This window comes from Panthera leo, chromosome D4 (genome assembly GCF_018350215.1).
Source record: "Panthera leo isolate Ple1 chromosome D4, P.leo_Ple1_pat1.1, whole genome shotgun sequence".
In the NCBI taxonomy this organism is placed as follows: Eukaryota; Metazoa; Chordata; class Mammalia; order Carnivora; family Felidae; genus Panthera; species Panthera leo.
The window spans coordinates 66614469-66634261 of record NC_056691.1 but is presented as its reverse complement, the minus strand read 5'-3'; the positions used below and the strand labels follow the sequence as shown (position 1 = coordinate 66634261).

The 19793-nt window shown below is 39.1% G+C and overlaps 1 protein-coding gene across 3 annotated transcripts in view; it reads right to left on the bottom strand.

The window, feature by feature from the left end:
• SLC44A1 (solute carrier family 44 member 1) overlaps nt 1-19793 on the bottom strand; it is a 201718-nt gene that overhangs the window by 60073 nt on the left and 121852 nt on the right. For all 3 annotated transcript variants that reach the window (XM_042912468.1, XM_042912467.1, XM_042912466.1), the window contains exons 8-13: nt 17179-17318; nt 15080-15266; nt 13730-13895; nt 12107-12263; nt 11324-11407; nt 370-507 (exon numbers count right to left, since the gene is read on the bottom strand). In XM_042912468.1, coding sequence (XP_042768402.1) covers nt 370-507; nt 11324-11407; nt 12107-12263; nt 13730-13895; nt 15080-15266; nt 17179-17318 — 872 coding nt within the window. The remainder of the gene's footprint in view (nt 1-369; nt 508-11323; nt 11408-12106; nt 12264-13729; nt 13896-15079; nt 15267-17178; nt 17319-19793) is intronic.

The window sequence follows — 19793 nt, the reverse complement described above, 5'->3', positions numbered from 1 at the left end:
GCAGGCTGTTTCTGAATTCTTTACAGACCGAATTATGTAAGGAGAAACATGTGCAAATTACTGAACTGTTGTACCTCAGTTTCCCCATCTGTAAAGTGAGGATAATATAACTTCCTTTACAAATTTATTGTTAGGATTAAATGAATACCATACATGTAAAGAACTTAGAACAGTGCCTGATGCATATTAAGGGCTTTGTAAGTGCTTCCTTTATATTACATATTTTACTTAATAGTTTTTTGATGGGCTAGACATTTTTCAAATGAAAGAATATATATATATATATATATATATATATATATATATATATATATATATATATATATATAAAACTTCACTGTATGTCCCAGATAACATATTTGGTCTTACCTTGCCTAGGAATAACATGAAATCCCCCACTGTGTTGATCGCAGCCACTCGTAAAGCATTCTCCACAAGAATGACAAAGGCGTCCTTGGCGGAGGTGCAGAAGTTGGTGCTGTTGATAGCTGTGGCTGTGTATGCATTCTGGACAAGGCAAAAAACAATATTTTCATTAATAAATGTGATTTTACCTCGTTAAGATATAAACCAAATACAGTGAACACACGGCTTATTCAAATAGTCCACAGTTGAACCCATGGCTTTGGTGAGGTACAGGTTAAGATTAAGTGCAAGGAAATACAAGACATTAAAAAAAAAAAAAAGTCTGATATGGTAAAAAGAGCTTTTGGTTGGCTTAGTTTTAGTCCTTTTTAAAACACTGACATTTATTAACACACACACAGATTTTTCTAACATCCGTTAACTTCTTCCCTGTCTTAGTAAATCAAACATAATTTAACCTTTCCTGGATGTCTCAGGTTCATCACTATGAATATCAGTGATGCATTATTACCATTTTAGTGATGCTTTAAAAGCTACACAAATATGTAAAGGCATAAGGAGGCTGTGCTGTTTTATCCGGAACATCTGCCATCTCCTCTTTGGTGTTTCCTTTCATGCTGTCACTTCTCACAGCTCTTGTGGTAGACAGCCGTTTGTTGCTCCCTCCTTCCTGGGAGCAGGACCCTGAATCCCCTTTGAGAAAACAGTCCTTCCCCATTCTCTTAGAGTCTGAGTCAGGGACACTACCTGTAGCTCTGGGGGCAGGCCTTGATCGATGTGAGCCAATCAGCATGTTCTACCCACCTTCTCAACGGTTGGTTCAGGAACTGGTACATAAACTCATAGAGCCAATGAAAGTAAAAGATGTTCCCTGGGGCTTCTGGGAAAAAGAAGTTTCCTTTCTCTTCCATGGAACTCCTGACAAAGCAGCTCTCTGACTTTCCTGGATAGCGAGATGTGAGGGCTGTGATGGCTGTTTTGCCAACACGATGGGAAGAACCCAAAACTGCTGTGGGTCACCATGTGTGATGGAGGGTGAGGCTAACATCATGGAGGTCAGAGCAGAGAGAAACCCATTACTAGCACTTGGTGACAGCTGTCACGTGATGTCTGCATGATTAGGAACTAGCCAGATTGCTGGACTTTTCAGCCAGAGAAGCGAATACGTTGCTAAATATCTCTCCCCTCTCCTCCCACTCTCTCTCCCCCCTTTTCTTTGTCTCTCCTTTTAGGCCAGACTGAGCTAGCTTTCTGTCCCTTGTAGTACTGAGTCCCAGCTGACACACTTTTATTCCATTATACCTGCTTCTGCTCTGTGTCCTCTCTGACCCCAGTCACAGACTCTGATTCCCCACCCCCCACCCTTTTTACACTGCATTCTAGAAGACGGCTGGCATTTTCTGGGAAATGTGAATAAGTACTATAACATCAAATACATCTGAATCTTAGGAAGGGAAAGTTTATAGACTTTGTGGCTAAAACTTATAGTCCTGAGGAATTTTTGGTCTAGTGCCAACTTAAATTGTTGGAAAACTGCTACACACAAAGGGCTTGCTTTACACTGTGTTGTCTATAAAGTTTTTTTTTTTTAGCTTAAATATAGTCGACACGTGATGTTTCAGCTATACAATATAGTGATTCCATAAGTCTATAATTCATGCTATACTCACCACCAGTTAGCTACCTTTTGTCACCATATACTATTACGATACCATTGACTATTTTCCCTATGCTGTGACTTTCATCTCCAGAACTTACTCATTCCATAACTGGAAGCCACCCCACTTTAAACACTGAACTTGGGAGAGACAGCCTTTAATTTCTGAATGTTCCTACTGCATGCTTGTTAGTTAATAGGAACCTGGTATGAAGATGAAGTTTGAGTCACAAAAATTTAATTTGCCATCGTACAATTAAATTTGTTGATTAAAAATGCAGACTATTTCAGGGCCAAGGAATGAAGACTGTACTGAGTGGGACACACTACATTTTCAGCAATGGAGCAGCAGGAAATAATGATGCTCTTTTAAAAACACAATTATGATTTTAATATACATAATTCCATCAAACAAATTGGGGTAATTTATTATCAGAATATAGTACATTATGTTTGCAGTTCTTTTTATCTCAAAAGCTAATATAGAGAGTATTTTAAAGAAATGATACTGCTAAATTATTCTGGTAGCATTCGTTTCTGCCTTGCACTCATATATGGTCATCTTATCAGTTAAAAGACAGCAGGCACCAAAGAGTTAACTATCTAACTGCAGTGGTCCACATTTCTCCATCTTCTGTATAGCTTCTTTTGAAACATTCTGCCAAATGCCTCAATGACCTCAAAATAAACTACACTTTTGATCTTATGTAACAATAACTCTGTTGAAAAATGATGGAGGACTTCCCAGGCCCGATTTATTCTCAAAGAACCAAGACCGACCACTTCTCTACACACTCACACACACACACAAAAAACCATTCAAATGTATTCTAAAGTAGAGGTTGGCAAATCTGACCTGCTGCCTACTTTTGTAAAAAGCAGTGTTAATGGAACACAGCAATGTTCATTTGTTTACGTGTTGTTTAGCACAGCTGTTTTCACGCTGTAATGGCAGAACTGAGCAATTGTGACAGAGTCTGTATGGCCACAAAGCCAAAAATATTTACTACCTGGTCCTTTATAAGAAAGCTTTGCCGTCCCTTGTTCTAGAGTATTGCCCAGGATCAATATCAACCTTGTTCACGGTCTATGGAACCCATCTTCTTATCCCTTTTGAAATACGAACCCCAGTTTCTCATTTCTAGTCTTTTGGTACCTTTCTCTACGTACAACCTTTCACTATAATTCTTCAGTTCAATGGGTGACAAATGTCTATAGTGATCTGAGACACAACATCCCATAAGGAAAATACCTTATTTTCCCTTATTCTGAGACATGATTAAGAGACTAATGAACCAGTTACTTAATAACAAGTTTTCAGGGGAAAATACCCTGCCATATTAACTATATATTGATTACAAGATGCTTTGTGAAGTCAAAAAAAAAAAAAAAAAAAAAAAAAAAGAAGGCATATAATGTCTAGAATCAGGGATATTGGAAAACCCATTTAAATCATGTAGGTACTGTCTTAAAACTTGCCTCCTCAATGAGGACCGACAACTCACTCTTAATTATGTTATTTTACCCTTCCCAGTTTGAACATGACCTTCTTTGAAAGGGACAGAAGCAAGGGAGGATCCACATACTTCCAATCTGTCCTTTGTTATCATCAGACCAGCTGACTCAGAGAGGGCCTAACACCTCCAAACCCAACCATAAAAGCTGTTTTGCTGCCCTCATTCATTTTCAGAAGAAATTATTATTCCTCCTTTCTCACTTCTTCTCTCCCCACCTGGCCCCACACGTCCCATCTACGTTGAGAGTAGTTAATTTTTTTGTGGACATAGAAGGAGGCAGCAGTAATTTCTTCTCTCTACTCCTGCGTTCCAGCGTTGGATATGCTCACAGAAATTTAGCCTTCTTGGCAACATTCCTACAGATCTGTGCAACTCCTTTGTATTCAACCTCACAAAAAAAGTTAAGTGGATATTTTATAAGCTCTTTCTTCCACTCCCGGGGCAGGAAGATGAGCTGCATGTGACATGCAAAGGTCAAGGTGACCTCTTCAAGGAGAAAATTGTGCTACAGATCACAGCAGGGCAATGAAATCTTCTTTCACTGCTTTACCTCCTAGTCTGAAAGGATTCGCACGAAGGTTCTCAAGAAATTCTGAGTTCTTTGTGGCTTTCCCTATTAGTGTTCTCTGAACTTTCTGCTCAACTACTTGAGATTTTTTAAGCCCACCTACCTCTTCCCTGACAGCCCTCCTGATCTTGAGCTAAACTGCCCACAGAGAACCATCAATGATTAACATTTAGCCAGTGCCCAACATCTGCTCAGGCAGGATATAGGCTTAAGACTATTTAATTCCCAGAAACAACATAAAAGGTGATCACCACCCAGGAAGATTTTTAAAAGGATGACAGCACAAGTGGTCCCTGGTAAGATTTTTGTGTGACAGGATGAGGTGAAAAAGTGCTGTGGTAGAAAATGTTAGGGTTGAAGGTCACCGTGTGGGTAACCCAGGCCTGCTTGGCCACATGTCCCAGAACATAGCTTCTACATTTGTCACACCTTTCCTTTCTTAACATGTGGACCTTGAGATTCTCTTTAAATTTAAAGTCTTTATATAATAACTCACTTAATAGTGGCAAGCTAGATAACAATGGTAGGAAAAAGGGAACAGATATGTGAAACTCTATGTGTGGATTATAAATTAAATAAGGGAAAAAGTAATTAAAATGATCCCTTTGTTATTTTGAACAAGGAATGGAGGGGGCACAAAGTCCAATCTATACCATAGATTTCATTTAGTTTGGTTCTAAATTCTTAAGAGTTTTTAAGGGAAATAAGAGTTAAAATATGCAAATCTTACATTGATTGCCTTTAAAACTATCACTTGTGTTAGTTTATAGCAGGAAACATGAAAGTTTAAGATGTTTGCATATTCTCTGTAATAATCTATACTTTAGTCTTCCTTATGTACATAAAACCGGTATGTATTTATATGGGAAACAGGGGGATATCATGGCAAGAATGAGGCAAATTTAGATTTGAAACCTTCATCCACCTCTAGGCCATATGCTCTGCCACAAGATGCTAGTCTCAACTTTCTCATCTATAAGACAGAGGAAATGAGCCTTCCTTATAGTGGGGAGAAAGCAATAATATATATTAAGTGCTTAGTAAAGTATCAGGTGGTAGGTGCTCAAAAAATATTCTTTGCAACTCCCACTCATACTACGTAGAGAAGAGCTTTATAATCTTACAAGCTTGGTGGCCAGAGAGCAGATACTTTCCAGTATTAAATGCTCTATCTCCAAGTGGTGTCGAAGTAAAGCAAGGCCTGAGTAATCCAATGCCCACAAGAAACAGACTCTAGTTGTAACAGTCTCTCTACCTAAAGTAAATTCTGTTAGATGAGATATGCAATCACCTTCACTGTCACATTAACACAAGCACCTGCAGAAACAAAGAACAGTTCACAGTTCATTCTGTTGATGTGCAAAGCTCCAGCACCTATGCTATAAATAATTAATGGCTTATTTTGAAAATCTAAAGCTCTTTTTTGAAGCCAGCTGTATTTTCCATGCAGTTTGGCAGTGGAGCATGGCTTTGGATTACAGGATTTCATACTGTGCTGCAAAATGACTCTGGCCTACTCTGCCTCCATATCAACACTCTTTTCTACTGCTATCCTCCCAATTCTCTAAAGCACTGCGACAAACTGGCGGCCCATGGACAAATGACACTGTGTGGCCCAAAGACCTTATTTGCCCTGGCCCACTCACTTATCTTTATATATATATATATATATATATATATATATATATATACACACACACACACACACACACACACACACACACACACACACAAACACACACATACACACACACACACATTTTAATAGCAGGACATAAAATGCAAACATCCAGAATTCTGGCTTCTCTTGAAAAATTGCAAGAGTTAGAAACTGTCTATAAATCTTCATGTTGGCAAGTGTACAAGAGCTAAGAAGTGACAGCCTTCTTTGGATAGAATATGAACTCCCTATTGTACCAGTCTCCGCTACTCTCTATTGCCTTAGACCCTGTCTGCTGCACTCATTTCCATGAGTCACGTGATACGCCTCAACTGGCCCAGACAGTTTGTGTTGTCCAGCTCTGCTGAAGGCTTTTGACTTCAAGTTGTATGCTGATCTCAGGAGCGACAGCAAAAGAGAGAATAGGAGGAAAACAATGCAAACGGGCATTAACTAATTGTTAACCATTGCCAAATGGTTAGACAAAACAGATCTCTGAATGGGAGCCACTGCCAATAAAGTGTGAGCCACAGTGCCTGTAGGTGCTCAGTAAATACTGGCTGGCATTATAATTAGTATTATTATTTCACTGTATCTTATTGAACACTACAAAGATAATTTCAGAAGATAAACAGGTGATTAGACAAGAAATTTTTGAAAAATTAGAATGAGAGGGATTTGTATTATAAGACATCTGGGGTATATAATGAAGCTATAGTAACTAAATATTGGCATAGTGATAAAAGCATAGGCAGATCAATGGTACAGAAAAGAAAGTCCTGAGACATACTCAAGCATGATAGGTAAGAATTTAATACATGATCAAATTGACATTTCACAGCAGAAGGAAGAACAGGTTAATCATTAACTGGTTCTGGGATAACTGATTAAATCCCAAAACTAAAAAAGTAGGGCACCTGGCTGGCTCAGTTGGTAGAGCATGTGTGACTCTTGATATTGGGGTTGCAGCGTCATGAGTTCAAGACCCACGTTGGACATGGAGCCTCCTTATCAAAAAAAAAAAAAAAAAAGAGTAAACTTCTAAAAAACTATAGAGAAGAGCACTAGAATAATTATTTGATCTTGGAGGTGGGGAAAATCTTTCTAAGCATCAAAGTCAAGTGCAAAACCATAAAAAAAAGTTTGAAAGACCCGACAAGAGAAAAATAAAAACCACTGCATATTAAAAAATGTAAAAGAAACCAACCCTGAACATCTAGAACTTATTCTATACTGTATAGAACTATTCTATACTACAGAACAGTCAGCATTACAGAGGACTTGCTGTGTCAGGTGCGTACTCAGAGTATGGGAGATGCCATCTTTCTGTATCCTCATGGTAATGGGCACTACAGATACTATTATTACCACCATTTTACAATTGAGGTTTATACACCGATAAAACAGTCTGTAAGTAAAGTCTGATAAGCCATTACCATGCTGCAGTGAAAAATTAGAAACTTTTTCTGAAAGCTAATAGTAAATATTTCAGCAAAAGTAACTGTTATGTTAGCATGGTGAGATCATGGGTGATGTTTTGTTTTGTCTTGGTTTTACAAGCTCCTCAGTGTTTTACATTACATTTATTTTTAGAGAAAATAGATACATCTTTAGAACAACCTCTTGTTTTATCTTGGCCAGAGCTCTCTTATCTTAGACTAAAAACCCTGGGAGTTCTTTATAAAACAATAAAATGAGGGGAGCAGGGGAGAGCGATAACACTAAGTGAGGACCAAGAGCCAGGTACTGTAAGAGTTGATTTATCTGCATTATATTTCATCCTTACCTAAAGCCTATGAGGATAGGTGTATTTTTCTCCACTCACTGAAGAAAGAAGCCGAGACTCCAAGGTTTCACTGAGCTTGCCAAACAGTTACATTGTTAGGATTGAAACACACCTTTAATATCTGGGCTCTCTCCACTGAATATCCCCCTAATTATCCATTGTGCCTTCTCCAACAAGGCTGTATTAGTGTGGACTCAATCCTATGTGTATGGAACTTCATTTTCTGAAAGCAGTGATCAGTAGCAGAGACAAAAGGGATGGTGTGAACCGCCTGATATCTCAGTGCCAGCTCTGGCTTGATCTCTAGCAAAGCACTAATCTCATAACTGCCAAATGTACAGGGCAGCACTGAGAAGAATGCCGCTTCAAACACCAGCAGATCAGACTCTTAGACCCTGCTGGTTTTTCAAATTTCAGAAAAGTCCCTAGATCTCATCTATTCAGTCCTGCCATGATTCCTATAATCTTGAATACTTCAAACAGATGGGTGCCCACCCAGCTCTGAAACATTTCACAGCAACAAGGGTTTAAAAAAATTCCACTGGCAACCAATACCTATGCTTAACCTGTCATGGGAGGAAGTGTTCTAATGTCTTCAATATGTTGACCTCATTTAGAGTGAAATTCCTGTGAAATCAGGAGACATGAAGCACCCTGGGTAATCAGTCCTCATATCAGAGCATTTCATATTCCCAAACAGAACTAAGTATTAGTTCAGAATCACTCTCCCTAAACCTTCACTCATTTATTTATTCCTCTTTTAGTGCTTCTCTTGAATCTTCAAACATCAGACCTACCTAAAGATTAAAAATGCACAAAAACCGGGATGCCTGGGTGGCTCAGTTGGTTAGGCATCTGACTTCGCCTCAGGTCATGATCTCATGGTTCACGACTTCGAGCCCTGCACTGGGCTCTGGGCTGAAAGCTCAGAGCCTGGAGCCTGCTTCAGATTCTATTTCCCTCTCTCTCTCTGCCCCTCCCTTGCTCTCTCTCTCTCTCTCTCTCTCTCTCTCTCACACACACACACACACGCTCTCTCTCTCTCAAAAATATACATAAATAAGTAAATAAATAAATCAATCACAAAAACCTGTGCAAGAAAGACCAACTTGAAGTTCCGATATGTTTCAGGACTGTAGGTACTAAATGGCTAACTAATGTTTAGCTTGGGATTAGCTGAAAACTTTGGAATTTTTCACCTGGTTACTGAACACCTTAACATCATGTGATGTGTTCTCTTCCTTCAACATAACTGCACACCTCTTTTTTGAGATTCTTTCTTCTGGCTTTATATCAACCAATTAGTCTTTTAAAATCTGAATATTTATTCACTGATTAACAATTCATTCAGAAAACATTTAAAGACCACCTATTGTGTACCAGGCACTGTGATAGTTTCTGGAGAGACAAAAATAGGATCTCTGCCTTTAAGGAGCTAAAGGTCTAAAGGTGGAGATAAAGAGGTAAACAGACAATTTCCATGTTGATGGTCTTAGTGTTTTTGCAGAGGTATGAACCAGCACTACGAAAGTTCAGCAGAGGGGCTGGGGTACTGAGGGGAGACTTCGTGGAGGTAATGCTCAGGCAGAATCATTAAGGATCAGTAGGAGTTATTCAAGTGTTGGAAGGAAGTCACTCCAGGCAGGTTTAGGAAATTGGGAGAGCAAAAGTTGCCTGTGGAAAGCTGGTAGAAACTGATAATAGAGAGCTGGGTTCAGCATCTCTCTCTGTGGATAAGCTATTTAGTGATGGGTACACAATGTAATGATGATTATTTTTATGCATCCATCAACTTTTTGATAAGGGTGACTTGGTCCCAAACCAAATTTTAAAGAACTTTAATTTTTCAGATTTCTATGGCTGTTACTGATTATTTTAATAATGACTTTCCAAACACTTTCCATCCATACAGTATTATTATCTACAAGAACTTCTTTTACTAATGAAATGTCATGCCAGTTTTTTCATATTAACCATAGAGCTGCAATAAAGCAAACTCTAGGCAAGCTCAACACCATGGCCAACAGGACTATCATCTTTTGACTGTTCTTGAGTGAATGGAAAGTGCAATGCTACTCTTCAATCACTGAGGGGTAAATGGTAAGAAGTCCATTTGTATCCTTGCTCTATTAGATGAGAGCACTGGTACATCACAACTGATTTTTAAGGAATGGAGAGAAGTGGTTAAAAAAAAAAATGAAGATGAAGGAAACACGGGTAGAGTGCTTCATAGCAAGTCCTGGGTGCCCAGACACAGAACGACAGAGGACCAACCTGCTCCCTAAGAAATGTTAACCCATAATACCAATTCCTTCACTTAACCTGAGAAATGATAGCTCTTCCTCTGGTAATATCTCCTAGGCCAGGATCATAGTCCTCAAGCAGTTGGACTCCCAAAAAAGTACCAGGATAGGGAGGACACTAGCTTTGAACAACAGAAGACAGCAGCAAAATATGAGTTTAAGTGTCATAATGTCTTTCCACTAAACTAAAGCTTTCAACAGCATTCATTCATTCATTCATTCATTCATTTTTTAAAAGTAGGCTCCATGCCCAATGTGGAACTTGAACTCACAGTTCCGAGGCTGAGAGTCACATACTCTATTGACCGAGCCAGCCGGGCGCCTCTCAAACAACATTTAAAAGAATTAAAGAAACATGGCTACAGTAGACAGATTCTTAGGGAAAATCAAAGATGAAAGGATGTAAATTAAGGTATAAGAGATAAATGTTCTTCCAGAAAGATGAACCCTAATAATATTTTATCCTCATGTTACAATTAATTAATAACGAGCCTTGGTAAGAACATATGTTACTTTTAAAAATAGGAATATGGGGTGCTGGGTGGCTTAGTCAGTTAAGCATCCGACTCTTGATTTTTGGCTCAGGTCATAATCCCAGGCTCTCTACCGAGTGTGGAGCCTACTTAAGATTCTCTCTCCCTCAGCCCCTCCCCTGCTTACATGCATGTGTGCACGCTCTCTCAAACCAATCAATAAATAAAAGAATATGATAGAAATAGATATACCTGATCAAGGAACAATGTACAACACCATGAGAAATATATAACATCTTTCAGTTAAGCTCAATTATTTTATCTTGGAAAAAGAAATGATCAACCTATCTTTGAAAGTGAATGTTCAATTTATTTATTTATTTACCATATATGAAATTTATTGTCAGAATGGTTTCCATACAACACCCAGTGCTCATCCCAAAAGGTACCCTCCTCAATGCCCATCCCCCACCCTCCCCTCCCTCCCACCCCCCATCAACCCTCAGTTTGTTCTGTTTTTTTTTTTATTTTTTATTTTTTTTATTTTTTAATATATGAAATTTACTGTCAAATTGGTTTCCATACAACACCCAGTGCTCATCCCAAAAGGTGCCCTCCTCAATACCCATCACCCACCCTGCCCTCCCTCCCACCCCCCATCAACCCTCAGTTTGTTCTCAGTTTTTAACAGTGTCTTATGCTTTGGCTCTCTCCCACTCTAACCTCTTTTTTTTTTTTTCCTTCCCCTCCCCCATGAGTTTCTGTTAAGTTTCTCAGGATCCACATAAGAGTGAAAACATATGGTATCTGTCTTTCTCTGTATGGCTTATTTCACTTAGCATCACACTCTCCAGTTCCATCCACGTTGCTACAAAGGGCCATATTTCGTTCTTTCTCATTGCCCTGTAGTACTCCATTGTGTATATAAACCACAATTTCTTTATCCATTCATCAGTTGATGGACATTTAGGCTCTATTTTTAAAATAGTTTACCTGATTTAAATAATTTAGGCACTTTTCAAGACACCAAAGGCAGCAAATGCAAGATTTCAGCACACATCGAGCACAAGCATTCTCCTGGAATGGACAAAAAATTGAAATAATTAAAAACCAACATACAGAATATTCTAAATGTTAGAAAAATAAATAAAGTAAAAAAAGTCACAATCTATGTTTCAAGACCTCATACCCACCTACCCTCTTTTCCCTCAAAATGCAATGGTTAAATTATTTTTAATCAATTTAATTTGACACATATTTAGTACCTACTGCATGTAAGATAGAGTACGATACATGAGATCGGCAAGGAACTTATACTATAGTTGAAGAAAAAAAGCTAAACATAAAAAAAGGTCAGAATCAGAATATGCGATTGATACTATGAGAGTGGAGAACAGACAGAGATGACATCATCTGGGAGAAGGAAGAATCAAGGAAGGTTTCTAGGAAGAGGTGGCATATCATCTAACCCATGTTGAAATGCATGTTATCTCCACAGCCAGGGATAGGGAAGAGGTTCCAAGGAGGAAGGTGTGAATCAACACAGAGGACGAGAAGCACAGGACATTTTGGGAAACCAGGGATATGATGAATTTTGCCAGAGCACAACGTAAGCAAGAGTGTGGGACAAGGCAGAAGGAATGGATTCTACTTTGCAAGGATTATGAAGAAAACATTCACAACTATGAACTGAACATGGTTGGGAGCTTTACTACATGCAGAGCTGAGGTCTAGAATGTGACCACAGTTAAGTCCAGAAAACAATTTTCTCCTTACCTTTCCTTTGAGCTGACTGTGAATGTACATAAGGATCATTCGTGGAATTTTGACTAATGTGATAATGAAAGATCCTTTTGCCACAGTACCAAGGTGATAACGAATAAGGCGATTCACTGATGCTAAAATAGGTGTAAATGGCAGATTCCTTTTATCCCTTTTTGAAAGAAAACCAAAAAGACAATTAAAACAAAGGCTAAGTGCAGGAATGGTTTAGAGCCCAATACAGTGAAAACAGTTCATTTAAGAAAAGTCTAGGTTTATGACAAAATGGCAAAGTAACATGTAACTAATACAAATGCTATAGATGTACCAGATAAAATTAATGTTTCATTTCCCTATGATAGTTTCATGGGGTTCTTATGCTCTAAGACTTTAAATAAAATGATACTGTGCTTTGAAAGCTTTTACTAGTAAATATTTATGGAGTTAAATGTACAATCAAAAAATGAAACTTAAAAAAGATGTACAATCGAGACCTGGTACCTCATTATAATAGAAAACTGTAAGGCTTACAAGCTTATATTCGGCTCTCAAGTTAGGAAAGAGAGTCACAATACTTGTTCTGATCCAAACAAATTAAAAAGGCTTATTGTCCTTTGATGGACCTTTATATAATGCCAAAATACATAAGACACTGTAAGATTTATTCTCTGGCTAAATAGAATTGAAGTTCTGTCATGACCTGCTGTTCTGATTAATTTTTTGAGAAACTTACAGAGCAGTATAAAGATTAAAATCACTGCCTCCCATTTTACTACCCACCAGAATCATCAGCTCTAACATTTTGTCATATTTGTTTCCAATTACTTTTTATTTCATTTTATTTTTTTTAATTTTAACTTGTTTTATTTTTTATTTTTTTTAATTTACATCCAAATTAGTTAGCATATAGTGCAAATGATTTCGGGAGTAGATTCCTTAGTGCCCCTTACCCATTTAGCCCATCCCCCTCCCACAACCCCTCCCGTAACCCTCAGTTTGTTCTCCATATTTATGAGTCTCTTATGTTTTGTCCCCCTCCCTGTTTTTATATTATTTTTGTTTCCCTTCCCTTATGTTCATCTGTTTTGTCTCTTAAAGTCCTCATATGAGTGAAGTCATATGATTTTTGTCTTTCTCTGACTAATTTCACTTACCCTAATACCCTCCAGTTCCATCCATGTAGTTGCAAATGGCAAGATTTCATTTTTGATTGCTGAGTAATACTCCATTGTGTGTGTGTGTGTGTGTGTGTGTGTGTGTGTGTGTGTGTGTGTGTGTATACCACATCTTCTTTATCCATTCATCCATCGATGGACATTTGGGCTCTTTCCATACTTTGGCTATTGTTGATAGTGCTGCTATAAACACGGGGGTGCATGTGTCCCTTGGAAACAGCATACCTGTATCCCTTGGATAAATGCCTAGTAGTGCAATTGCTGGGTCGTAGGGTAGTTCTATTTTTAGTTTTTTGAGGAAGCTCCATACTGTTTTCCAGAGTGGCTGCACCAGCTTGCATTCCCAATATTCGCTTCCAATTATTTTTTAAAGAAATGAAACTGTTTACCAGCTTCCGTTCCATTTCCTTCAAGCACAATCACTTAGATGATCTTAAGTTTTCCGACAAGTATCATTTCTCACCTGGTAAAATAGTAGGTTACCACAGCTCCTGCCACAGTCATCTGCTGACATGCTAGAATAAATTCACTGATCCAAATCAGGCCCACCACATGGTACCACCACATATACTGCAGAGGCCCAGAAACTCTGAACTCCACAAAGCCTTGGTCATTCTGAACAGCGCTGCCTAGGAAAATATCCAGGAAGGAAAGAAGAACCACATAAAGTACAAACCAAGAAATATGGCTATTGAATATAAGAGATGAAACTAATTTCCAAAAATAGGCCCCTTCCCCCAAACCACAAACTTTATGATCACAGTGCTCTTTAAATAACAGACAAAAATACTTATCACTTGAAAAGTTGTGAAGCCAGACATTGTACAATTAAGCATTTTGTTTTCCCCAAAGGCATCATATAGCTTTTAAAAGGTGTTCTATTTGAATATAGTTCCATCACATCAGTTAATTTAGGCATGAATTTTCAAACTTCAATTTTTTGGGGGGCTATTACTCTTCCAATAATTATAGACCTAAATTATTTGCAAAATACAGAAATTAATATTATATTCAATTGGTAAATGCATGTTGAATGGCCAGAGAAGTTACATACAAACTTACTACCCTTACACCACTCCTCACAATTAATTCCATTTAAGTGTAAACTTTGATATATTTTTTATATGAAATTTATTGTCAAATTGGTTTCCATACAACACCCAGTGCTCATCCCAACAGGTGTCCTCCTCAATGCCCATCACCCACTTTCCCCTCCCTCCCACCCCCCATCAACCCTCAGTTTGTTCTCAGTATTTAAGAGTCTCTTATGGTTTGCCTCCTTCCCTCTCTGTAACTTTTTCCCCCCTCCCCCTCCCCCATGATCTTCTGTTATGTTTCTCAGGATCCACATAAGAGTGAAAACATATGGTATCTGTCTTTCTCTCATATTAAGAGTGACTCCAACAAGTCTGAGAGTCTAACTCTGAACAGTGTCATCACCAGGAATTCTACCTAGGTTCAGATCTTTTCCAAACTAGAGAATCCCAAGGAAGCAAGTTGATTTGGGCCGTAATGGGAGTTTAAGGCAGTTCCAGAGAGCTCTGCATTCATTTGTTCATCTTAGAATCAATCCAAAAGTCTGAATCAGTACTGGAGTTTACTTCAAAGCCATGAACTGGTTTAGATCTACTTTGCTAGGATGATCTAAAAATCATGAATAAGGAATGGGTTGTTGAAGAGCCATAACCACGCTGGTTCCGATGGCTGTTAGACCTTGGTCAATAAATGTCTTAAGAATTATAGCTGATGTTTTAAAATAGTTTAATGCAAATCAAATTCATCACTATGAGAAGGAAGCAACATAGCTTCTTACCAGCGGTGCCAAGAAAAAGAAGGGTCATGATCCAGTATGCCCAAAATAAGACAAGAGCAAAGAAAGTCCAAAAGGGTTGGAAGACTAGTAGCGGCAAGTGAATGAAGACCTTGCCAGCCACGTGGAACAAGGCGATGGTGAGAGCGACACGTTTGCGCATAACCAGCATTATCAGGAACAAGAGAACCTGTACGGAGAGAATGCAGAGAAAGGTCCCAGTTATCGCTATAAGCAGTAAAAACAGAAACTGAAACAGGGTGGAAATTCCTTCATTTCAAATCAGGGAAGGATTATTCTCTGAATCCCAATAATACTTTATCCGTCTTGCAGCACTTAGCATCCTCAACTGAATATTGAAAATGTTCTTAAAGCAGAACACAAAAGGATTTCTCAATGTATTAATAAGTCTTTCGAGTTCTTCTACCTTTCCTTTTCTACTCATGAATCAAAATGTGTTGTTTGTCCATCAAGATGAGGCTTTTAATTTATTTGAATACATACATGCTTGTCACTGTGAAAATAGGGGAGAAGACCATATGCCATGACTACAAAAGCACAGGAGGTATTTGTACCTCATTTCCTTTATCAGACCAAGAGCTCCTAGGGGCACCTGAGTGGCTCAGTCAGTTAAGCACCTGACTTGGCTCAGGTCATGATCCCACACTTCATGGGTTTGAGCCTCGCATCAGGCTATCTGCTATCAGCAAACAGACCCGGCTTGGGATCCTCTGTCCCCCCGCTCTCTGACTCTCCCCAACTCATGCAGGCACGTGCTATCTCTCAAAAATAAACATAAGAGGGGTGCCTAGGTGGCTCAGTTGGTTGTGTCTGACTTCGGCTCAGGTCATGATCTCATGGTTCATGAGTTCGAGCCCACATCAGGCTCTGTGCTGACAGCTCAGAGCTTGGAGCCTGTTTTGGATTCTGTGTCTCCCCATCTCTCTGCCCCTTCCCTGCTCATACTCTCTCTCCTCTCTCTCTCTCAAAAACAAATAAAAATCACACTGTCTCTCTCTCTCTCTCTAAAATAAGAATTAAAAAAATAAATAAATAAACATAAGAAAAAAAAGAGCACCTACAGAGCACAGTCCATGTCGCATTTACCTCCTGCCCACCCTCATCGTGGTCTGAGTGAGAGCAGGTGAACTGTACTTAAAAAAAAAAAAAAAAAAAAAAATTGTACTGTGGGACGCCTGGGTGGCTCAGTCAGTTAAGCATCCGACTTCGGCTCAGGTCATGATCTCACGGTTCATGAGTTCGAGCCCCGCATCAGGCTCTGTGCTGACAGCTCAGAGCCTGGAGCCTGCTTCAGATGCTGTGTCTTCCTCTCTCTTTGCTCCTCCCCTGCTCACGCTCTGTCTCTCTCTTTCTCTCTCTCTCTCTCTCTTTCAAAAATAAACATTAAAAAAAACTATACTTAAAAATGATTAGTAAATATTTATATAATAATAACAAACAAATACCTTTTGGCACCAATGGTTTTATGGTGGCTTCATTTTTTACTTCTAAAGCTCAACTAAAAGCTTGGGATTGGTCCAAGAAGTGGTCTGAGATTGTGTTCTTTTTTTTTTTTTTTTCAGAGAGGAGAAGGAGACAGACCAAAGATATAAATACATATTATTTAACCACATGTTCATTAGTAATTTACTGTATAGTGCCCAGGCAGCAAAGATCACTTTAATTTGGAATAATGTTGTTAAAAGTTTAAAAAGGAAAAATTAAAGTTTAAAGGGAAAACATGGGAAGATAATTAGCAAACAGGTAAATGAAATGATATGTGTATTTCTTAACATACTTTAGTAAAGAAACCCATTTTTTAAAGGGAATTGTATTATGAAAATAATATGTTCTTCCTAACAAATGATAATGTGAATATTCTAAGTGAAAATCCTCTCTCAACAAGTGGGCAGTACAGAATAAAACGTTCCATTAGGAAAGCCTTCTGAAGACTCTTTAGTGTTCCATACCATGGGGCAGTTTTTATCTAAGGGAGATCGGGGTTAGGCATGCAATAGCCAGAGGTGAGTTTCTGCTTCATTAATGATCCCTGTGAATAAAAACACAAACCTAGAAGATACCTGGCCCAAGTCCATACTCACTGTGAATACTGTGGCTGAAATGGCATAGATGAGGAGAGCCCGAAGATTGTCTTCAGCTATCTGAAGCTGTTCAGGAATAACTGTTTCTTTGGGAGACTTTCTTTGCTTTGCATACAGCCACCATAGTACACCTGTGCCACCTGGGTTCAAAAAACAATTGTTTTGGAAATAACTAGCACAAGAAAATGTGTTAACATTAATCTTCACCTTCCTGGACCCTTCCTACATAACACCGGGGGACTAACATGGCAACAATCCATTTGGCTGGGAGGTGTGTGGCTGTAACTTTTTGCAGGCATAAGGGGAGCTCCATTTACTCCATTTTCATCATGCACACTAGGTTACTAAGACATCTTTCAGTGTATCAAATAAACATCCTTCAACTGTATCTATTTTTGGCTCTGAAGCTCAGAGAGAGCCTACAAAGAAGAGAGAGCCTACAAAGACAGGCACCCCGAGAGGAACTGATCATAAAGAGACTCAGCACCTGTTGAGAGCTGGGGAGTTTGTAAGAAGCAAGTAAGGGTCACAGAAATCAGCAATGAAGCTGAGGAAGGCAAAGATCTTTTCTATTGGGCCATCACAAAAACCCCCCCGCCTCGTGCTGAAACAGTTATGCAGTTGATTCAGTATCAATGAGCAAATGAAGATCAAAGAACTGGTTCCCACCAAAAGTGGGAAAAAGATAGGAAATCTTTGATAGCTTAATAGAAGTGTGTGCCAGAGATGGGAGTTGTTCTCATCACTGGTTCAGAGTCCAAGAACTAGACAGAAGAGGGGGGGCAACCCGCCTCCACAGAAGAGGGTTGCATCAGACACCTTCATTCTGAGTGCCCAGAGCCATCTACCCATCTAGGTACTGGGGACAGAGCTGTGAACAAAACCCAGTCCCCACCCTTGTCCTCCATGGAGCTTATACAGTAATAAGGAAACAAACAAACAAATAAATAAGGAAGTAAGTAAAAATAAAGAATATGAAGTCTAAGAAAAAAAGTCACTTTTTAATAGGGATAGAAAGTGCTGGGGTTGGGAAAGCATTGTGAGAAGATGAGTAAGAAAGGTCTCAGTGGTGAGATGATATCTGAGCAAAAGAATCAAAGACAGGGAGAAAACAATCTATAAATCTAAGGAAAGGGGTGCCTGGGTGGATTAGTCGGTTGAGCCTTTGACTTTGGCTCTGGCTATGATCTCATGGTTCATGAGTTTGAGCCCTACATCAGACTCTATGCTGACAGTGCAGAGCCTGCTTCAGATCCTCTGTCTCCCCACCCCCACCTCTCTCTCAAAAAGAAATAAAAACATTAAAAAAAAAAAACAAAAACAAACAACATCTAAGGAAAGGATGTTCCAGGCAAGAGGTCATAGCAAATTCTAAGATGCTGATATGGGACCATGCCTGGCAGGAGAGAAAAGAGGAGGGCCACTGTGGCTACAGCAACTAGCAAGGGGCAGAGCAGGAAGAGCTGTGGGCTGGGGGGCACCGGGCACCAGATCATACTGTCAGGCCTTGTAGGCCACGGTAAGGAAATGGAAGATTCAGAGTAAAGATATGTATGTGTGGGCAGACAAGATAAACGTCTGGGAGAAGACAAATAGGGCTGAGATCTGTGCAAATCAACGTGACCTCCACCTGTGCTCAAGTAAACACTGAATAGTGTCAAAGGGAAATTCCAACTCTACCTGGTGGCAAATAGCAAGCGAGAATTATTTTCTACTGAAGATGAGTAAACAAACTTCAACAACCACCAGTCTATGAAAAACATTTGAAAAAGGGAAATATTTCCATTTTGAAATCTTAAAGAAAATTGTAGCAGCCTCAAAAAAATGGAATAAAATATGTTCTCTGCAAACAGGAATAAAAAGTGAGGAGAGGAAAGGCAAACAGAAATGAGAAAGAAAAACAGAAAACAGAATGAGCTAATAATGAAGACATCAAGGAGGATACGGTCCACAACAGCCGCTGCAGACATCATTTATTAAACATGTAAATCTGTGTCGGGGGGGCACCCGGGTGGCTCAGTCGGTTAAGCACCCAACTCTTGATTTCCACTCAAGTCATGATCTCGAGGTTTTTGAGTTTGAGCCCGTGTCAGGAGCTGCGCTAACAGCATGGAGCCTGCTTACGATTCTCTCTCTCTCTCTCTCTCTCTCTCTCTCTCTCTCTCTTCCTCTCTCCTTCTCTTTCTCTCTCTCAAAATAAATACACTTAAAAATAAATAAATAAATAAATTTGTGTCAGGAACCGTACAACAGATGTGACCAAACTGAATCACTATGATACTATTAAGTAGGTAATACAAGTCCCATCTTATACATAATAAATACAATTGAAATTCAGGAAAGTTAAGTAACATGCCAAATGTCACATACCAAGAAAGTGGCAGAACTGGAATTCAAATCTACTTTTATTATAAAAAATTCTCCATATATTATAAACTGAATGTTTGTGTCCCCGTAAAACTCATATATTGACATCCCAATCCTTAATGTGATAGTTGGTATTTGGAGTTGAGTGTTTGGAGGATGATGAGGTCATGAGAGTGGAGCCCTCATGAATGGGATTAGCGCCCTTATAAAGCAGACCTCAGAGAGCTCCTCCCCGCTTGCACTACGTG